Below are 23,188 nucleotides of genomic sequence, written 5' to 3'. Positions count from 1 at the left end.
TGTTTCCGGGATGAAAGTCTGTGTCCTTCTCCGTACTTCAAACTACACGTATGCAAAATATTAAGAAGATCAGTTGAGTAGATAGAGCGTGAAGAGGTAACAAACAAACTTATTTTCGCATTTATAATATTGGTCCTTACATATGAAATTGGCGTTTGATATAGGAGGAACAAAAAGTCTAATATTTTTTAATATAATATATTTATTTAATCAAAGTAAGAACCATTATTATCTATGCACCTCTCATAGGAAGTTCATTGATCTCTTTACTAAAACAACCATTCGAACGGGAATCAATAAAATCTTTGAAGGCGGTTATCCGCGGAAGAAGTTATCCAAATTTCGAAAAAAATGGTAATCTGTTGGAGCAAGGTCCGGTGAGTACGGTGAATGTCTTAGACATTCCAATTGAAGCTCCTCTAATTTGGTAGCCGTTTGTTGTGCACTGTGTGGTCTAGCGTTGTCGTGAAGCAGCAGTGACGTGGAGCGATTGACCAGCCACGGTTGTTTAGCAGCTAGCTTTTCCATCATAGTTTGCAATTGCTGACAATAGACGTCTGCCGTAATCTGGGCAGATTTGAGAAAACTGTAATGAACGACACCGGCACTAGTCCACCAAACGCTTCCAAGTAACTTTTTTTGGGTCAATTTTCGCTTGGGGCAGGATTTGGCTGGCCAGGGTCAGCGTTTCCGATTATCGTAGAGAATCCACTTTTCATCACAGGTAATGATTTGATTTAAAAACCCTTCATTATAGTGCCGGTTAAGTAATGTAACGCAGCAGTCGACACGCGTTTGCCAGTTTGCTTCACTCAATTCGTGAGGTACCCACCTTTCAAGTTTTTTAATCTTCCCAAAATGCTTCAACTGGATTAAAATAGTTTTATCACTAACACCGAAGCATGAAGCTAACTCGGACGTGATTTGCAATGGATCCGCTTCCACAATAGCCTTCAATTCTTCATTATCAACTAGGGTATCCGGCCGTCCACGGGGCTTGTTCTGCAGGTCGAAATTTCCAGAACGAAAACGTTGGAACCAAAAACGCACGTAACGTGTTTTCTTTTGCGACACGACCGCCATACACATCATTGACCCTTCGAGCTGTTTCCGCAGCACTGGTGTCACGGTGGAACTCGTACTCGTAAATAACGCGATAAACTGAGTGACGCAAACAGAAAAATCTGAAGAAAAAAAAAAACAAATTTATGACGGTTCACGAAACACAAATACATGTGTAAATAGCTGTATAAATTTTAATTTGGTATTTCTAACCAAAGAGGAGAAATTTGTGATTAAAGTAGCCAGTACAACAAAACCCCAATTTCATATGTAGGGACCTAATATTAGTTAGGATTCACAATCGAAAAGTTACAATTGCGAATATACAAAAACTCTTCTAAAAAAATCGAGAAAATGTTTTCTCAATTTATTTTTAAAGTTTTTCTATTGCTTCGGTATCGGGCGCCTGGGACCTTTTCATCACGCAATCATATCTACTCGACCACCATTACAGTGCCGCTATAATAGTGTTGCATCCTCAGCAAATTAATATTTACAGCTGTCATCAACTTCTAGAGCTAAGTAGGCTCTCTGGCGCGCCCATATATCTACATACAGTCAGCTATTCATATTTATTAAACAACAGAATAACTTCTGTGAGAATACGTATAAAGGGTGACACTGGATATTTCAATTCCTATCCATACTGATATTATAAAAAGAAAAGATTTGTATTTTTGTTTGTAATGAAGAAACTCAAAAATTACTTATTATTTACCGATTTTGATGAAATTTGGCACTGAGATAGGCGAAACCTTCATGAGTGACATGAGCTACTTTTTGAAGCCGGAGCAAGCGGCTATGATAACATTTGCAGTATAAAAATTTAAAAGAAATGCCAATGCAATACCTTACAGACTAATGTTACACATAAAATACTGGCTGATCCCCGGAGCTTCGCTCCTGTTGGAATTTCGGCATAAAAAGTACCCTTTGTGTAACTCTAGGTTATATTCTACCCGTGTACCAAATTTCATAACAATCAGTCTAGTAGTAGTCTAGTAGAGTAGATTTTGCGTGAAAGAGTAACAAACATGCACACATACATCCTCACATTTCGGATTTATTAACCTAGCTGCGCCCCGGGGCTTCGCTCCCGTGGGAATTTCGGGATATAAAGTACCCTGTATTATTCCAGGTTATATTCTACACGTATATAAATTTCATAATAATCCATCCAATCGATTTTGCGAGAAATATACCAATATATATATATAATATATAATGCCTAAAGGCATTTGAATACCTTTTGAGACAGCCGGTTGTTAAAGCTTAGTCAAATCTTTAAAAAATATTTTTTTATTTTTACGCGAACCCTGGGCTTCTGAGCGTAACAGTTCCGAATGTAGCCAAACACGCGAGGATGTGAGAGAGAGTGCAGATTGCAAATCTTAATACCAACCATCCTGTAGTGTACCTACATATGTAATAATTTACATGCACCTGCCTCCCTATTGTTCAGCAAATAGAACCGCTAATTTGCGAGGATACACTACAGAATGTAAACACAATACTGAATTATTGGTTGATTGAACTGATACTCCTCTAATTTACCACCAACACTGCATATCCTCACGTACGACGCGAGTAAGGGATGGAAGGGATAATAAGCCTTGACAGCTTATAGACACCATCAGTATTCCAAAACGTGACTGTTTAAATGAGTCTGTCTTTTGGCATTTGTTCTCAGCAGTGTTCGTCCAGAAATACTAGCAGTTTATAATATTTTTTGGCTCTAAACCGAGAGTCGCGGGTTCGATCCCGGTCGGATCCGGGTGATGGAAAGTGATCTTTTTCTGATTGGCCCGGGTCTTGGATGTTTATCTATATATGTATTTGTTATAGAATATAGTATCGTTGAGTTAGTATCCCATAACACAAGTCTCGAACTTACTTTGTGGCTAGCTCAATCTGTGTGATTTGTCCTAAAATATTAATTTATTATTTATTATACATGTATTAGGTATCAAGAATAATGTATTTTTTATTTATAAATTTGACGTGAAAACAAAATTTCCAAATAAATGCTATGATTTTGATTTTAAATTGACGCCATATATGTGGCCAGTCGTAAAACACAACCATTTCTTAAAAACAATCTTTATTTTTTACACGTAGTTTGCCCAAGGCTTCGAGGCGCCATAGCTGAAGATAAGAGAGAGAGAAAAACACACATTTCATCACTTACATTTGAATTGTTTCAGAATTCAAATCTTCTAAAAGACTATATGGAATACAAAGTAAAAATTCTCCCTACATTAGCATCAAAATCGAACATTGCAGCACTACACAGGTCAGGTGGACTCCAATAAAACTTTCTCTAATATCGGCCAGTTCCCAATTTGATTTGTTTCGCACAAGTTTTTACTTTGTGGTCTCATCTTGTAATGCCTAAGTTTTGTTGTCTTTTTAAAAGCTGATTTTTTAATGTAAACATTTCATTAAAAGACATTGTATTTATTTTACATTATTATTACATTTATATAATTGTTTACAGGCCCAATCACATGGAGCAAATGTGGTTAAGAATGCAAATTATATATTTTGATATATTGTAAATAAATATGTAGATACATAGAGTGTGCCATGTCCTTTTGAAGTGCCTTGGTGTAGCGCCAACAAGAAAAGTGTTCCTGGAAATTCCAGAGTCCATGAGCGAAACCTGCCGTACACGATTGGCAGCGATCCTCTCATCCTCCTCCTCTTCCTGAAGCAGCAGGAGGCTTATCATCAACTCTTAACGCGATCCACCTTGCGATCTAAACTGATCTGCATCGCAAACTCGTAGGTAATATCGAGTTACATTTTAATATGAATGCGATTCATTTTTAAGTTTCTAAATTGAACTGATTTGCATTGGAACCGTTCCGTAATAGTTGATGGTAAAGACACAATGGTACATAGATTCAGTTAAAACAGTTCCTATAATTATCTCTTCAACAGGTGTTATCCCGAAAACTTTACATTATAGTTTAAAAACCTTACAAATACACACTCTTATTTTTACTCTGATGCAGAAAGCGGTAATTCTTAATACATGCCGTTTAAGTTCGTAAGTTTCTATCTCAAAATTCTTAAGCTCCTTTTTATTTTTTTCCCCATTGATTCCGCTTGGTCACAAACCCGCGTAATCAATTATTAACCCCAAATTTTATTAATTTGGGAGAAAAAATAAGAAACTAAATAATAATAATAATAAACTTTATTGCCCTTAAACACAGTAGGTACACAAAAAAATTGTTACACAGATTAAATACATATGAAGCAAAGACGGACTTATTTCCCAACAATCTCTTCCAGCCAACCTTTAAGATCTCACTTACGACAGTAGAAACTTATATAAAAAATAAGTAAGTAAGTCGGTTAAAAAGTTAAAATTAACTTTCAACACCGCCGAAGTTTATTGAAAGCGGAAAAGCAAAACGCTCTTTGTGTCCGAAACTGTGTTGACCATTGAATGGGCAATGCAAGGCTTCAGCGCTTCTAGTTAACTTACGTTCATATTGTTATAAAACATTCCTTTTTAACTCGTTGGAACCTATTTTAAACGCCGGAATTATCGTTTCGTAAATAAAATGCTTAAATGGACTTGTTACGCATATCACACTCACACAAATGCTAGTAATTTGTAACTTTGATAAATATAATTTAATTTATAATATAAAGTGAAAAAGTGCCTGTGAAGCCCTCATTTCTGAATAAATGATTTAATGTCGATTTTAACTTAATTTTGAAAATAATAACCGGTCCCTATACCCTGTCTAAGAGCACTGGCCCGGATAGACAGGGGCGTGGGTTCTATTCCCGTTCGATTCCCGAATTTTTTCATCTCATTATTATGTTCAAAATTAAGTTCAAATCATGTGTGACGTGTATAAAAAATCCATTTAATTTTATTTTTTTTTGTTAAGAAACAAATTCCAGCGATAACATTCTAAAACCATTCGCTACATCTCAACAGGGGACTGACAAACATTCCGAATAGTTCCAGATAGTTCCTGGGAATTCCAATAAAACGGGAACGACAATCTTAGGATCCAGGAAGGCCGCGACGGATCGCTTTGTCGGCTAGAAACTGATACAAAACAACATATTACATTCTATTTTTAGACCTACATTTCTTACTATTGCATAACGTGGGTAGTATTTTTTAGTTGCTATTTAAATATTAATAAATGTCGATTGTAATTTATTATATTAATCAATGTAATGTTTATTAATTTAACAATATGGAAATAAAATTTCTAAAATAAATTATTTATTATTATGTATGTATGTATGTCCTTTTCAGGGGGTTGTTGAACACCTTCACGGGATTTTGTTATTATTAAATATACATTAATAAAACTATCACAGTTCACGAGATACAGCCTGGTGATAGACCGACAGTTTTACTAATATGGTTAGGAAAAATAAAATGTAAAAATGTATTGAGAATAATTAAATTGATTCATAATAAATAGTGATGGTGATACCAATTTTTTAATCTTTACAAACAACAAAATCTAAACTATCAGCATAGTGCTGTACTTTACAAACGTGCCATATCAATAATCGAGTAAACAGGATATCGACTAAAATCGCAAACGCAAACTGGATTCGATGCGGAAAGTCGAAATCGACGAAACCAGAGCTTGGCGCAAATAAGTCAGCGCGAGGGCTCTTAACAGGTGTTCTGGCGGTTCGATTATCGATAGTTCTAGTGTTGTGATCGCTAATGGATTTTTGAACGCCGCCGTGGGCTGTCATTAGTGTTTATTAAATTGTAATACACAGTAATAAATTTAATTATCCTATTTTATAAATAAGTAAAGTACTGGTACAATGATAATTTTATAAATGTTTAAATTTAAAAAAAATCTTTATTAAAAAAAAATGTGCGACACTAATGAAACGCTACACGCCGCGTTCAAGCAGTCGTGAAATTCACCCTAAAGTGTTCCTAATTAAGTAAATTTATCTATCTATATTGTGAGTGAGCCCAAAATTGTATTACTAGCACAAGATTTTATTGACCAGAAACATTAATGACGACCTCGGTGGCGCAGTGGTAAAGTTCTTGCCACTGAACCGAGAGGTCCCTGGTTCGATCCCCGGTCGGGTCGTGATGGAAAATGATCTTTTTCTGATTGGCCCGCGTCTTTGATGTTTATCTATATATGTATTTGTTATAAAATATAACGTTGATTTAGTATCCCATAACACAAGTCTCGAATTTACTTTGGGGCTAACTCGATCTGTATGATTCGTCCTAATATATTTATTTATTTATTATCTGAATTGAACTTCCCGGGCTACTAAAAAAATATATAATATTTCACTTAATATTTATAACGTTTGCAAAAAGAGTGCTGTGAAATATTTTTCACAGTAGCGTGACTACAGTGGCTGTACTGTGGTAGTGTTAATAAATAATAATAGCATTGTTAATTGCGATGTGCCGCTGACAAATCTGTGCTCTCGGAAGTCTCCTTCCTTCCCGCAGAATTCAAAAAGAAACAAAGAATTTACGAGAACGATCTGAAGTTCTCGGGAAAACTTCCTGACCATTTCCGCGCATGGACGTCGCTAATTGTGAACGTGTTAAATAATCATTGAACAAAATCTATAACCATCGTTATTTTTTATCGATAAACATAATATTTATAAATTGCCCAACACTAGCTCTCGAGGTAAGACGCTCCGTCAGCGCTGTCGAGAGAAGATTAAAACCGATCTTATTATTGTAGAGATTGCAGCATGATGGAATGTCGAATTGCATATTGTTTTAGGGTTCCGTCGTGAGCAGGATTCTTTAGTTTTTGTGTGCGGTTACAATAGTCACACAGAAAATAATAATTTAAACATGACATCCCAACTGTTTACGAATAAACTCAAGAACCACTGGACTGATTTGATGAAATTTGGCCAGGACTGATGGCTTAATTTTATATCGCGAGAAACGCATAGTTTCGGAAGAGAAATGAATGAAAATAGAAATTAAATATGATGCACTTTAAACGTCATCAGGTCTAATATACTCATAAGTAGATATAGCCTAGCCAAGTTTATCTACCTCTAACCCATAGGTATTAAAAACTAAAGTCTTTCAAACGTTTTATATTTATTTAATCAAAATATTATACGAGAATTACATACATATGAATGCCTTCCATTCCTAATACCGGGAAGGGTGGTCTAGACGCAATAATCTGCATTAATTCTGCATCATCATACAATTGAACTAAATAAATACACACAATAATTCTTGTATTAATTTTGATCCAAAAAATATAGTGATCCATAAATGTCGTCGAATGGTTACATTTAGACTGGTGCAAAACCGAAGTGCTACCATGAAACATAAAGCACGTAGCACCTCATTGCGTCCATACTTTCTCTATTTTTTATTACACGATGCGTCGCGACATGGGAAATAGAGACAGTATGTGTACGTTAGTAACGCGTGCTAGACTGCTAGTGTTTGTATGTTTGTGAGTTTCTTTACAACCTTCCATTCCACTGCTAACTCTTTCAAAGCCATTCTCTCTAATACCAAATCCAACCATTACCTAACCGCAAATGAGTTTTATAGTGATTTCATAACATTTAGAGCCTGTTTCACAGATTGCTGATAATTTATCTGCGTCTATTTCGTCTGAGTTTGGCGACCTCGATGGCGCGGTGGTAAAGTGCTTGCCTCTGAACCGAGAGATCCCGGGTTCGATCCCCGGTCGGGTTATGATGGAAAATGATCTTTTTCTGATTGGCCCGGGTCTTGGATGTTTATCTATATATGTATTTGTTATAAAATATCTCGTCTCGAACTTACTTTGGGGCTAGCTCAATCTGTGTGATTTGTCCTAATATATTTATTTATATTTATTTTATCAGTTTTATAATTTTGTGAAAATTTAGAACTTAGTAGTCAAGGTATTTATTTATTCAGTTTAATACGTATCTATTTTGTCCCAAGTGTGCAATTTCACTCGGACACGCAAGACCTAACTAAATCTTAGCTTCTGGTTATATATGAAAACATGTAACGGAACCATTGATCTATAAGAAAAACCCAGGCAATATTTTTAATGCCCATTCTTATCTATCCTAAAAGCCCGCTCGCTAGATTTGTTTTTCGGATTGCGCTGTGCTATTGAATTTCACCTTATTTTCCTTGCAATTTGATTTCCATTTTTTTTTAGTTTACTTGCGTAACTTAGTCAAAGCATTTCAGAAATTAGGCCTTCACAGGTACTTTTTTACAAGTTACAATTCATATCTTCTTCATAGTCGTATTCCTCATGGCTGTGGTCATTACCCAACAACTTTGTTGGCATTATTAATGGAGTGGTTCGCCATTGCCTTCTTCATTTCACACACAAGTTAATAATTATCAACGAGTGTGCAGGTTTCCTCACGATGTTTTCCTTCACTGGAAGCAAGTGGTGGTCGATGAAAACTATTATACATGAGACAGATTGGTAAACTCATATGGCACGAGTAGGATTCGAACCTGGGATCTTTCGATCCACAGGCGGGCGTCTTAACCATTACACAACCACCGCTTCTACTATATTTTATAACAAATAAATATATAGGTAAACATCCAAGACCAATCCGAGAAGGCCAATCAGAAAAAGAGAATATTATAACAGTTTAATACGTAACTATTTTGTCCCAAGAGTGCAATTTCATTCGGACACGCAAGACCTAACTAAATACACGACTTGAATATCTAAAAGTTTACGTAGGCAAATTTCTGTCTGTCATTAGAGTTTGTATACCAATCACTCATGTATAGTAGTTTTCGTAGATCACTACATGCTTCTGGTGAAGGAAAACATCGTAAGGAAACCTGCACACTGGTTGACAGTTATGTTCACAAATAAATACGTGATTACTTGCCTCTAGACGCGGTATGTGCAAGTTTCCTCATGATGTTTTCCTTCATCGGAAACACTATTGTGTTTTTATGAATATGAAAAAACTATATAACTATGTTAATTTGCGGTTTTTTTTTCCATTATTTCCCGTGTTTGACGAAATATTCCCACTTATTTACTGGGCGAAGCGGGATTTCAAATTCCCGCTTCGCCTACATACATACTTAGTGTAGGGCAAAATTATTATAATACGTTCTTTCTAATTAAATATTTTACTTAGTGTTGCATAAGTTGTCACGATGACCTAAAATAAAACCACAGAGTAAAACATATGCTATTTTCTTGCAAAAAGAACTCGCAAGATGCCATGCAATGAACATGACATTTTATATTAAAACACCCACAAAATATCGATAGATGGCGCTGAATGTTATTAGAACTCGCTATGGTTTCGTTTTCACAAGTGGATTAGACTAGCCATTAGGTCTTTACAGTATTTACAAGCTTTTATTGCACATGTCCGTGTAGTAAACCGTATTTTTTATGCCTTCCCTCTAATATTGTATTATTAGAGAGGAGCGATATAAAAGTTAAGTGTTCCTGCTGAAAATTTGGATTTTACAATCAATACAATAGTTGAGTACTTTAAAACATAAATCAACGAAAAAGAAAAATATAATGCTTGAAAATAATTTAGCCAAAAAGAGGCACAATTTTATTTATTTGGTTGATTCCTGTGGTCAGCTCAGCTATCACTAAGTTCTGTGAAGTTCAAGCTATACAGCTATATATCACAACACCACCACTAGTAAAACCGTTTGAGTGAGCTCGACATATTCAATCCCCACGACATTGTTATAATGAATGGATAGAAGATATGGAGTGGTACTACTTTAGGGCGGCACCACATGCCTTCACACTGTTACTAATTGATCTTCACGCCAACATATGCTCTTGATATGAATTCAATTCAGGAAAGACCATAAAGCAGGTAAGTAGACGGAAAATCTAGTATATTATTATTTAATGTACCTAATCATTACCGCCTAGCTAGTCAAGGTATTTGTTAAATACTCTTGAGATCTACCCCAAGAGTGTAATATCAGCCGGGCACAAGGATGGTGTGAATAAATATCAATAGATGGCGCTGAATGAAATTAAAACTCGCCATGGTTTCGTTCTTACAAATAGACTAAATAGACAGTCGGTAGGCGATTGGCTGTGACAAGCTTTTATTCATGACCGTGTAGTAAACTGTATTTTTTGTCTCGGCTCTTAGAGTACTACTAGAGAGGACGTAGACAAAAAAAGAAACTATACCTATGCTGTGAGCATGTATTTGATAAGTACTTCGTACAACCGGAGTACCTACTACTTCCATGGCTGTGAGAAAGAACTTAGTCAAACTTTCTTCGTTCGTTTTTCTCATAAGAGAGAATGCGTTTGAAAAAACGGGACAGAACACTATTATCATGTATTATCCGTGGAATTAGTAGGTACTCCTAGGCACCTACTAATTGTAGTAGGCACCTAATTGTAACATAATAATGTATTGTCCCTCCTACCCTCACATTTTTTGTATGTATGGGGACAGACATTTTCGGTAGTATCTACAGTGGTCAATTTAAATTTAATGTCTGTGGAAATAGGTCGAGTTTTGGTTATTAGAAAACCAATTCATCAAAAATCCGGAAGCCTTATAATTTCAACTTTTTTTTTTCTTTATTATACTTGGTATTTTGAGAATCTCATATTATTACGCAAATAAAGAATCAAAACATACGTTAGCTTAAAGTTATGCTTTAATTTTCTTATGAATAATAAGATTATTTTAGCCTCTCTTCACATTTTTTAGGATTCTTCCCGCACTTTTAGCGTTGGAGCTCAGTGTCTGGTTTCGCTTTGTCTATTCTCCTCTTCGCACCGGCCGATCATGTCTATTTGGGGTGTAAAAAAATTGAAACGACATTTTTTTATTATTTATTTTACATTATTTGTAACACGATACAATATAAGCTACTTGAACGTCATGCACTTTTCATTCTCATTTAACCGTTATGATCCAATCAAACGCAAAATAATCTAGAAGTGTACTGACCCGGAGCACACGATTATAAACAAAATTATGACAATAAAACAATCATAATAAACAATTTTCGTATCGATTTCTTCTAAAGGACAAGGGAAGTTCAAAACTGTATTAACTGCATCGAATACATTTTTATGGTTAGATCATAAACATTTTTTAAATTATTTTTGATAAAATACAATAGAACAGTATTTTTTATAATAACGTATGCTCCAAATCAGAGCGCTTCGCAAGCATTCCTACAGTTACTAACATCATTAACTTTGTATAGTGATATTGTAAATACTATATACCAATTTCATTAATCTACATACATAAATTGATCAATAATTCTATAGGAATGGTTAAGATTAGGAGCCCATTACAATGTGGTCAGATTTTATAAATCTTTTAGAAATTTGACTCATCGAATTCTGGCATTTTTGATCAGTAAACGTCCTTTTTCATTTTTATACAACACCATTCTTAACAGATATAAAAAAACGAGAGAACACCGTAGTCAAATCTGACATTAAGCCGATTTATTTTCTACTGACCGCTGAAGTCACGCCTCGCGTGTTTTCGAACACGTCACGCTGGTTCTAATAGCACACGCGTGGCGTATTTTCCTATACATATTTCATATACATTTGACATACCGTCACAAAGGTAGTCCATCAGCAACCGGGAAAATTTACACTACCATATCAATCTTACAAACTAATTACAATAAAAAATTAGAACAAATCAAAAATGTTACCAATTTATTGAATTTCAATCAATTGCAAGTTTGAATAGTATTTTTGTGTAAATGATAAATAAATATTCTTATGTTTTGTATAGAATGATATCTGCACAGAAATAGATTAATACAATCATAGGCCTGTTTTTAAAATATTAGATTCTTCAAGCTATCCAAAAGCCTATTTATAAAAAAAATGTGCATAAATTTATTTTAATTAAGTCAATAAATAAATTAATATGGTTGTAGACAAATCTCAACATTGTAAACAAATGTGAATAGATGAAATATTATTCTTCAATCATATAAAAAAGAACTGAATGTATACTTAATTTAATCATTTTGCAAAGAAAACTGGAAGATTTAAAATTCGACATACTATAACTTTTATACAGATAAAAATACAAGGTCATTTAAATTATATGTTTAAGATATATTAAGTATTTATTTAAATCATATTTTAGTTAGGAACATGTCCTTACGAGAGCATCAAACCAAAATATACAATTAATATATAGATTTTGAGATTCGATGCGTATATACATTATATTAAATATATCATATACTGTTATACAGATTAGAATTATTTTGTGCAAAACGTGTTTTCAAAATCTCTAATGATGTTTTGAAACATACAGTAAAGAGAATCCATTTTCTAAATCTAAAATTCCAAATATTCGTTTTAAATAAAAGCGGAAAAATGGTCCATGAAGTTTATTTTCTGTCGCTAACTTTTCGAACGACTTTATAATAAAGATATATTTATTTCTGCAAATTTCTAAAACAGACTATTCTTGTTTGTTTAAACGAGTTTCTTTCGGCACTTCTTCTCAGCAGCGGTCGTTCCGAAATGCTATATAGCTAGTAGTTTGTAGCTTTAGTAAATATTATTTAATTTGGAATATGACGTGAAAAAGTGCCTGTGAAGGTCTAATTTCCGAATAAATGATTTGCTTTTGTACATGTTTTTAAAATCAGAAAAACATTCCATCGACAAGAACCTCGTTTTTAAATTATCGATTGATATTTTTGAATATCTATCTATCTGAGAATCAAAACACATTTAGCACAAAATTTAAATAAACTACCAGAGTTCATACAATAGCTATAATAAAATTAAAAAAATAAAACATTTGAGTGTAACTCGCATCCCGTAGTTTGTATAAGTGAAGTTATACATACAATATAATATTTTATGTAACATGCCATTACCTAGAGCATTTTACGGTTGTCCAAACAATCGGCAGCGTCCTGTAACCATAAAAATAAATCATAAATCAATATATATTAAACTCTTCCATTAGTGAGTGACTGACAGACACAGATACAGCCGAAACTACTGGGCGTAGGAAGCTGAAATTTGGCGTGTAGGTTCCCTTGGGGAGTGTAGGGGAGCACTAAGAGAGGATTTTTGAAATTCTACCCCGAAGGCCGTGAAAAATTTATATGAAAGTTACTGTTGAAGTTAGTGACTTGAAAATTTTGATTTTGGTTTGTGGTGTGGTATTACAACAAATTAATCAATACGTCTTTCAGATTTGTCTGAAAATTATCCCTCAACCCCTTCAAAAGGGGGGGTCAAAGATTGTATGGAAATAAATACAAATTTCAAAATAAAAAGCTGAAAATTGGTAAACATAATTTTTCTTAAAGAATGACCGAGATTTTACTATGAAATTCACAAATTCACGCGGGCGAAGCCGCGGGCAAAAGCTAGTATACTATAAAAAAATAACCACGACGCTGGTCTTCCGCGGACACCATTTAAAAGAAAAACATTAAAATTAAAACAACTCACACGTGTGTTCAGCATCTGGTCTCGTAGAGTCCGGAGCGTCCGATGTAGCGCACCCATTTGATGACGTCGTGGTCAGAGTAGTTCAACTTCGGCTCGAACACCTTCAGGTACCGGACCTGGAATATACAACAATATTTCATCGCAAGGAGAAAACACATGTTTAATACCTGTATCCCTGTATATTTTATTTTTCTAACTATAATTAGAAGCATATATATATATATATATATATATATATATATATATATATATATATATATATATATACACATATATATATATATATATATATATATATATATATAGCATATACTGGTATCAAACGCAAAACCTCCTAAGACTACTAAGGGTACATCAAAACAAGCCACTTTTATTCTACGACTACGTGATTCTACGACTACGACGTTTTTTTTTTCATATAAAAAAATACAATCTAATTTGCGATTGCGTACACATCTGAACTCTTATGTAATAGCCAAGCAACACGAGACAGTACAGTAGCGTTATGTCATATCGCTCACTGTTTGATATCTTGCCTACCTTGAAGCCGGAAGGTGCGAAAGGCACCTCGAAGCCCATGGAGATGGGTGGCCGCGTCCACTTCTTCTTCGTGTCGGTCTCCAGCAGCTCGATCTCCGCCGACAACTGAGTTTCTTTCATACCCGCCATGCGCTTGATCCTTACAATTTTAGAATAGTTTTTAATATTTATTGATTTTTTTAATACTTGATGGTCTCTGTGGTCATCAAGTCATCATGCCAGACAGCTGCACTGGAGGTCCCGGGTTCGATCCCCGGTCAGGTCATGATGGAAAATTATATTTTTCAGATTGACCTGGGACTTGGATGTTTATCTATATATGTATATGTTTTTAAATATATTATCGTAAAGTAAGTATCCTATAACACAAGTCTCGAACTTACTTTGTGTTTTGAGTACTTTAGGGCTAACTCAATCTTTGTGATTTGTAGATGATATTAGTATATTTATTTTAATTTATTATTTATTTATTGTTGAAATTGAAATGGTTTGTTCTAATTTTATAACAATGAGATAAAAATAAATCTGGAATTGAACCCACGCCCCTGTCTAGGACAAACACGAGTGAATTCGCGTGAAATCGACGCCCGAAACACTGGTGTAGCGGAAGATTAAATGCCAAAGAAAAAAAATACTTTTGCGTTGTGCGTATGTGTATATGCGTAGGACATAACATGTAACACGTTATATTTTGCTATACTTTTTTTTTACTTTTCAATTTACCCCTAAAATAAAAATTCATTTACTTATGTTACTTGTCTGTCTTTTTGTCACACATTTACATATTTATACTAAACAAATGATTCAAAAGTTTCGGAGCAAAGATAACAGAACCCTAAAAGTTTATATAGAAAAAAAAATTTCAAAAAAAAGTTTTTGACACAAGCTTTAATTATTGTCAGAGAAATATTATTGTATTCAATATGTCACAAAGAGATAATGTCCGTGCAGTAAACCATTGAGGAATTCCAACATCTGGAACCGTTCAGGTCATGCTTATCATAATAATGCACTGCCATTCAAACTAAACATGTGTACTAAACTTCAGCTCAATCGGTTGAAGATATCCGCTTCAAAACTGAGTTGCAACCGAATAGACATAGGAACATATACATACATATAGTTACATTGCATAAAGCTTGTAAAAATAGAAAAGCAATCTCAATACTCACTTCCAAACAATTGCATTCTCGGACGCCTTATATTTTGCCTTCCCCTTGAGACAGATCAGTTGAACTCCGCTCGTGTTCAATGGCGTGGGGATTTTCACTTCGATCTTCTGCCCGAGGAGCGAAGGCTTAAAGTTGCTCTTCAGGACCACCTTCACTTCCATCTTGGTGCGGCCCACCTCTCTGACCAAAGGTATCACCCGGAATGGCAGGGATATGTCCTTTGTCGTGCGGTATCTGGGTATCGGTTGGATTTGATTTCGTTTTTAATAACACAAAATCTTCATTGACAAGTTTCATGTGTAACAACTCAAATGATCATCAACGGGTCATTCCGCAACCGACCATCCTAGCTAATAAATTTATTTGTTAACTCCTCACGCTATCTACTCAACCAATCTTCTTGAAATTTTGCATATCTGCAGTTTGTAAGTATGGAGAAGATTGTAAGTATCTTTCATCCCGGAAAAATAGGTGCTCCCGTGGGAAACTCACGCGTACGAAGCCGCGGGCTAAAGCTAGTTTTTAATAAATAAACAAACATCAAAAAGGCAGGGATCGGTTAAGCCAAAAGCCAGATGATTTGAACAGGGTCCGGTAAAACAGTATCAACAAACACAATATTTAAGGCTGGTGAACAAATAGCTTTGCGTCAAATGCAAGCGTTAAATTACGCTTGCAATTTAATTTTTATTGAATTACTACCAGCCCGTCCCGGCTTCGCACGTGTAAAACCATAATAAATTATCCACTGAAACCTTCCTCAGGAATGACACAATATACAAAAATCCGTCCGGTAGTTTTTGAGTTCATCGCATTCATTCATACAGACAGACGCGACATTGGGACTTCATTTTATAAGTCCCCCGTTGCTAATGTTTGTGTATCTGTGTTTTTTTATGCAATGAATTTATTTAAAACAGTCAACACGAAGATTCTAATGCCAGGCAGCCGGCCAATCAGAAATCATTTTTGCAAATAATAATGAGATGAAAGAATTTTAGAATCGAGCGGCAATTGAATTAATCATATATATATATAGGTAATTGACCACCTCGGTGGCGCAGTGGTAAAGTGCTTCCCTCTGAACCGAGAGGTCCCGGGTTCGATCCCCGGTCGGGTCATGATGGAAAATGATGTTTTTCCGATTGGCCCAGGTCTTGGATGTTTATCTATATATGGATTTCTTATAAAATATAATATCGTTGAGTTAGTATCCCTATAACGCAAGTCTCGAACTTACTTTGGGGCTAGCTAAATCTGTGTCATTTGTCGTAATACGAGGGCTGCTATTTATGTATCCGGAACTGGCCAATAATTCTAGAATATTTAAAAAGTAATTACAACATTTGAAAATAGAACTCTTCGGCTAGAGAATAAATATTTTTCATGTCCCTGTCATTTGTTTTTTTCAATTGGCGCCAATTTTGAAAATAGCTTGTCTTCATTGCCATGGATTTAACTCGTGAACATTTTCGCGCGATGATTTATTATGATTTTCGGCGTGGATTAACTCAAAAACAGTGCATCGAACAACTGATTTTAACTTTTGGAGATGAAGCACCATCGAAAACCACTGTGTATTATTGGTTTAAGGAATTTCAACGTGGACGGTCTATGCTCACGGATGAAATTAAGGAGGGTCGTCCTAAATCGGTAGTGGTACAACAAAATATTGATGCTGTGCGACAATTAGTAATGCGAGATCGTCATGTTACATACCGCGAGATAGAGGCGTCTCTGGGCATTAGTATGACGAGTATATACGCGATATTACACGAACATTTAATTGTTAAAAAAATTTGTTCGCGTTGGATTCCGCACAACTTGAGCGTAGATCAAAAACAGGCTCGTGTCGACTGGTGTAAGAAAATGATAAAAAAATACAACCGTGGCACGTCAAAAGCTGTTTATAATATCTACACAGGTGACGAAACCTGGATCTATGCTTATGACCCTGAAACTAAACAGCAGTCAACGGTGTGGGTCTTTCAAGATGAACCGAATCCAACAAAAGTTGTTCGTGCGAGAAGCACTTTAAAGCAAATGGTCGCTTGTTTTTTTGGTATCAACGGACATGTAGCTACAGTGCCACTAGAGAATAGTAGGACGGTTAATTCTGAATGGTACACCACCATTTGTTTGCCAGAAGTCTTTGAAAAAATACGAAAGAACAACCCACAACGCAGAATCATACTTCATCACGACAATGCTAGCTGCCACAAGTCGGCTGAAACAAATAATTTTTTGGAGGGTCAAAAGATTGAATTGACGGGTCATCCGCCGTACAGCCCCGACCTGGCACCCAATGATTTTTATTTATTTCCAAACATTAAAAATAAATTACGTGGTCAACGTTTTTCGAGCCGCGAAGAGGCCGTTGATGCGTTCAAAACACACGTTTTGGACATACCTCAATCAGAATGGAAAAAGTGCTTTGAAAATTGGTTTCATCGTATGCAGAAGTGCATAGATCATCGCGGAGAATACTTCGAGAAACAATAAAACCATATGTAATAATATATGTTTGTTTAATTTTGTTATTCCGGATACATAAATAGCAGCCCTCGTATATTTATATTAATTTATTGATGTGTTTGTTATCCGTTGTGTTTTCCTGAATAAATAAATAAATAATGAGAAGTGACCTCATGAGCTCGAACTCCCCGTCGGGTGGTATGAAGGAGATGGAGTGCTCAGTCTCGAACTTGCTGAGCTTCACGCACTGGTGGAACTGGCAGTCGTCGATCACGACCACCGGCTTGCCCGACCGCGCCCCGTCGCTGTCGGTGTTGCCCGATATACCGCCTAATTCAATTTTTTAAATTATTTTTATTTATTTCTAAACGAGGCATATGACGTTGGTGACAACGTTAACTTGTACTAGTTTTAGTAAAAACAAATCCCAATGATATTAGAATGGTGAAAGTTTGTGTATGTTTGTCACTTTTTCACGCTCAAACGGCTGGGCCAGTTTTTATGAAATTTGGTATTCGGGGTTATAATAATACTAGTACCAGTAATAGGGTACTTTTATCCCGAAAGTACGGGATTTCCGTGGGATTTGGTTAAATAATGTGATAGCCAATGGCGCTTATGAAAACGTAAGTATTTTTTTAAAATTATCCGTGGAGTAACTGCTAGTATTTTGTATATACACTATCAACATGAAGCCGCAACCAATACTGAACTAAGAATGTATCCCATTGGTCAATAATCGAGACACTATCCATATTAATATTATAAACTAGCTTTTGCCCGCGCCTTCGCCCGCTTGAATTTCATAGTAAAATCTTGGTCATTCTTTTATATATTCTTTGGTAAATATATATAATTCAAATTAGTGTTTTTTTTTATCGTTAGTTCATATTCCTGTTTCCCGCTGTGTCTCCTCCCGCAATTTATCCAATCCCGCTTCCCGCTTCCTTTCACGTAGGGATCCCGTACCGTTTCCTACATATTGTCCAATCGCGTTTTTCGCAATATGTCCCGCCCCGTTTCCCCCACTATTTGCCTCGCCCAGTTTCTACATCGCGTCTCCATCCCATTTCCCGCTACGTCTCCCACTTCCACTTTCTGCAACGCGTGCCGTCCTATTTTTGAAGTGATGTTTAGTATGGAGATATTTGGAGTGTCATAGAATAGAATACAAATCATTTATTTACAAGATTTACATAGATCTTAAGTCAACTGTAACCAAACTGCATGCAGCCGTGATATATTTATTATTATTATTTTTTATAAATGTTTTCTCCTTTTTTTAAATAAAAATAAAAAAAGGGTATACACCTCATACGCGGGCCGAAGCCAAGAGTAAGAGGGAAAAGTTTTATATGCTGAAGGTAGACGTGAGGGCAGACGAAGTTAGGAATTTACGTGTGATTCGGCATGTATTTAATTATTATTAAAATAATACCTTAATTTAAAATTACCATAGCAATAAAATATTTATATAACTATGCTAATTTTTGCCGCGATCGTAGCCACGGGCAACAGCTAGTAAGTCTAGTTCAAATACTCGCCGTTCCCTTTCCCCTTGGCCTCCATAACAATCTTGTCGTTGATACCAAACTTGCACTCCGGCATCCCGGACAGGTAGGACTTCATCACCACCTTGCCAGCCACGTGCGCTGACAACACTTGACCTGAGGATAACATTTTATTATTATTTTTTAAAGCTACTACTGTCAAGCATTGAAACTACCTGTTTCGACACCTGTCTGATGAAATGTCTTATTGTAATCTGACTGATAACCTGACTGCATTAGTCATTTAGCCCTAAAATTAGTATAGGATAAGATTTTAGGCGACTTTAATGAAATTTGACACCAAGTGTTAGCAATAACATTAACTTCCACGTTTTGTACTTTTGCAATAGAGTTTTAAATGAATAAATAGACACACTTGATGAAAAAAGACTTGTGAAACATTGAAATATGAATTTTCAAGCCTATGCGTTTATATGTTACATATCAGATACTTAATTAGCAAGCTGTTAAAAAGGCCCAAAATATTTTTTATCACGCTATCACTTATCCCACTGTTGGGCAAAAGCCACCGTTTTCTGTTTTCAAAATTAATTAAATAATATTAAAATTGTTTCTCTAACACGTTTTTCATGTTATATGTACGTAGGTAGCCAAAGTGCCCGTGTGTAATGTATTGCTGAACATTGTGTTGAGCAGTCCATTATCACAGGTGGCTAAATCCATTTATATCTTGTGGACAAGCATTATGGAAGCTAGATAAGTTTATATATGAGATACCCCATGTGGCTGACATAGTCACACAAAGTGCACTGAAGCCTTATCAAAAATAAATAATAAAAAAAGTACGTAGGTACTTTGTTTTTCATTTCGGCCAACATGCCTTGCAGACTCCGTAAAGGGGAACACACACTTTGATAAGAAATTCTATAGTTTCTATATTAAAGGAGACTCATGGGATTCCAGATCACACGAGTGTGTTGTTGTTAAATGTTCTCACCTTGTGGCGACATGAGTAAGTTGACATACTCCAGGACGTCCAGGAATAGTTCGTTGCGTCTGTATTTGATCCCTTCGCGCCGCCATCCGATTTGACCTGTCACCTGAGATCATAATCAAATCAAATCATTTATTCAGATATTAGGCCTTCACGGGCACTTTTTCACGTCATATTCTAAATTAAATGATGTTTACCAAAGCTTCAAACTACTAGCATAGATAAAATCACTCATAAGACTTTATAAAAACTGTCACAGTTTTGATGAAATTTGGGATAGAGATTATAACCCAAAGACTAATATAAGCCATTGCGGGCTAAGTAGGTAAAAACACACTTTATTCCACCAAACAAGATTTAGACAAAAACTTAGGAGACTAAAATATAGAAAATAAGTAAGACTAAGAGTGACGAATTGACTAAATTTGTGAGGACTAAATATAAAAAATGTGAAACTAATTAAATTTATTACTACCTGTGAAGTGATCTGTGCTTGTTCTTCCTTGGAGGCAGACTTGATGCCCTGCTGAGTGATAAAGGTCTTCAGTACTCCGGTGTCAGAATTCTGGGGGTATCCAAAGTCGAGGATCTCTGAAATATTTGAAAAAGTGAAAACCATTTGCGAAGTTTGGGCAGGTTTTTGAGAATTCTTTATACCCTTTAGACTAGTTTTCATTTGGGGTCAAAGAAATTAATTGGACCCTGCAAGAACTTCAAAGCAATTAAGTGTTTCAAAAAAAATGTAAGACTTTTTCAAATACCTACAAACAGGATATAGAACACATTATATTAAATGCAAAAGTTTAAATTATGTAGCTAGTAGTTTGTAGCTTTTTCAGAAGTACTACACATTTTAAAATTTGATGCGAAAGTGTCTTTACAAGTCTAATATCTGAATATAAGCTTTGACTTTTGACTAAAAATTGTATATTTTAAGATTTTAAGTGTATAGTTACCATCAAGCAGCTCATATATGAGAACAAAATTGTTTTTGATGTTCTCCTCGGAGATCTTGCCAAAGTATGACTGCATCACATCAATGATCTTCAGTAGGAACTCAAACACCATGGCAGCATTCACATTCTGCTTGGTCACGGCCGCTAGCCAGATGTTAGCGCGCTGTTGACAAAATTGTACTGTATTTTGCTTACATTGATAGATAAATCGATACACACCAATATTACGCGTGTGCTTTTTGGTATGCAATTCTAATGCTTATCTACACAATCAACCACAATAGCAGTAGAAAAAAAATTCATGCATTAATGACACACTTTTTAACAAAATTGATACTAACATTTTGGATCTGAGTTACCTGAATAAAAAATTAATATTTTTATATAGGTGTGCACCGGCCTTAATAAGGGGCAGTACAGAGTAGTAGAACAAAGTTAAATGGCCTATTTGCCTCTAGTGCAAACTTTGCACCAATGGTATTTTTTATAAGTATCATGTCAGCAAGAATTGTGTTGTGATAGAGGAACCAATGATGATCATAAAAATTGAAAGAGATCATACCTCTTCTTGTTAGTTATGGATGCTTTGACATCAGCACTACAAGGAGAGGCTACAAGGAGAGGCTGGTGTATGCTATTTGCAGATGATATCATACTTATAAAGGAAGAAGGTACACTTTTACAGAGCAGACAGAAATGCAGATGTTACGCTGGATGTGCGGGGTTACAAGAATGGACAGGGTAAGGATTATTTATATCTGAGAAAGATTGAAAGTTGCATCTATAAATGATAAAATTAGAGGTAATAATAGGTAATATAACTCGGTTGGTTTGGACATGTGATGAGGAGAGAAGAGAATCATTTACTGAGGAAAGCTTTAAGTAGGAAGGTACACGGATATAGAGGATGAGGAGGTCCTAGGAAGAGATGGATGGATTGTGTCAGGGAGGATATGAGGTTGCTGGGGGTGGATCCAAATATTGTGGAGGGAACAGACATTTTGCACTGACCCCAGATGATGGTACAAGGTAAGGCAAGTGATGACTTTTACTCCCACTGGAAACAAACATGATATAAAAGGAAAATTCATGATAGTACATACTGGAACTGTAATTTCTGTGTCACACTTACCTTGCAGGCTCAGTGACCCAAAGGGTATACCTTCAATACTAGAATTTTCGACTCTCCTATTCTGTGTCACTTCTAGTGTGACAAAAAGGTGTGATGAAGAGTTGGTCACGATTTTTAAACCTCTGTAACTCTTGCCATAAACGATATAATAATGTGTATGATATAATAATGTGTATGATATAATAATGTGATTCACCTTAATGTGGAAGAAGGACGTCCGCGCTATGTTGGTGACGGGCGAGCGCACTTGTTGGCGAGCGTGGATCACGTTCACGCGGAAGGCGTCCACGGCATTGCGGCCGATATCATCGCGGTACACCCGCGAGATCAATACCTCGCCTTTGTGGTTGTACACGAACAGGCCCCCGATCATGGTGAATTAGGCCTGACGAAGAACATCATCAGAACATATCATGAAATATAAGTCTGAAATCGATTTTAATATTGAAAAACAGTCTAATATGATCAAAATTGAACTACCAAGGAAGGAAAGAAGTAAATTTCAAGGTAGGTAGTGGTAGGAAATTAATAAATCGCTTCGAATCAATAAGGCAGGATGTGACCAATCTTCGATTTAGAAATGAAGCTATAACTTAAGAAATAACGTACCTGTCGTGCTATTATCAAGTACATCAGCTTTGAAAAGTAAAAGAATAGCCTCCTAGTCTAAAAAGGGCAGATATCGCATTTTTTACTGATAAAAGTGCCGAAAGTAATAATCATACCCGCCCCCTAAAAACTGAAACGTCAATATATATGCCACCAACCAACCATCGACAATGAGCGACGAGCGTCGTCCACAATGTCAACGTCGCCGACAATCGGAAATCGCTTAAAAACCATAGAAATCGAAAATATTGATAATTTAAGAACGTC

The 23,188-nt window shown here is 35.6% G+C and overlaps 1 protein-coding gene across 1 annotated transcript; it reads right to left on the bottom strand.

Annotated features, from left to right (window-relative positions):
* Positions 1-11,742: 11,742 nt before the first annotated feature.
* AP-2mu (Adaptor Protein complex 2, mu subunit) lies at positions 11,743-23,097 on the bottom strand. Its single transcript, XM_053754070.2, has 11 exons — positions 22,922-23,097; positions 22,509-22,697; positions 21,181-21,343; positions 20,700-20,815; positions 20,228-20,330; positions 19,264-19,386; positions 17,890-18,049; positions 15,245-15,478; positions 14,073-14,211; positions 13,533-13,648; positions 11,743-12,985 (listed from the first exon to the last, which is right to left on the bottom strand). Exons 2-10 carry the CDS (start codon positions 22,683-22,685, stop codon positions 13,541-13,543), a joined length of 1,323 nt encoding a protein of 440 aa, XP_053610045.1. The 5' UTR covers positions 22,686-22,697; positions 22,922-23,097; the 3' UTR covers positions 11,743-12,985; positions 13,533-13,540.
* Positions 23,098-23,188: the final 91 nt, after the last annotated feature.

Source organism: Plodia interpunctella, chromosome 13 (genome assembly GCF_027563975.2).
Source record: "Plodia interpunctella isolate USDA-ARS_2022_Savannah chromosome 13, ilPloInte3.2, whole genome shotgun sequence".
In the NCBI taxonomy this organism is placed as follows: domain Eukaryota; kingdom Metazoa; phylum Arthropoda; class Insecta; order Lepidoptera; family Pyralidae; genus Plodia; species Plodia interpunctella.
The sequence above is the reverse complement of the archived record's forward strand: the minus strand, read 5'-3'. Positions and strand labels throughout refer to the sequence as shown.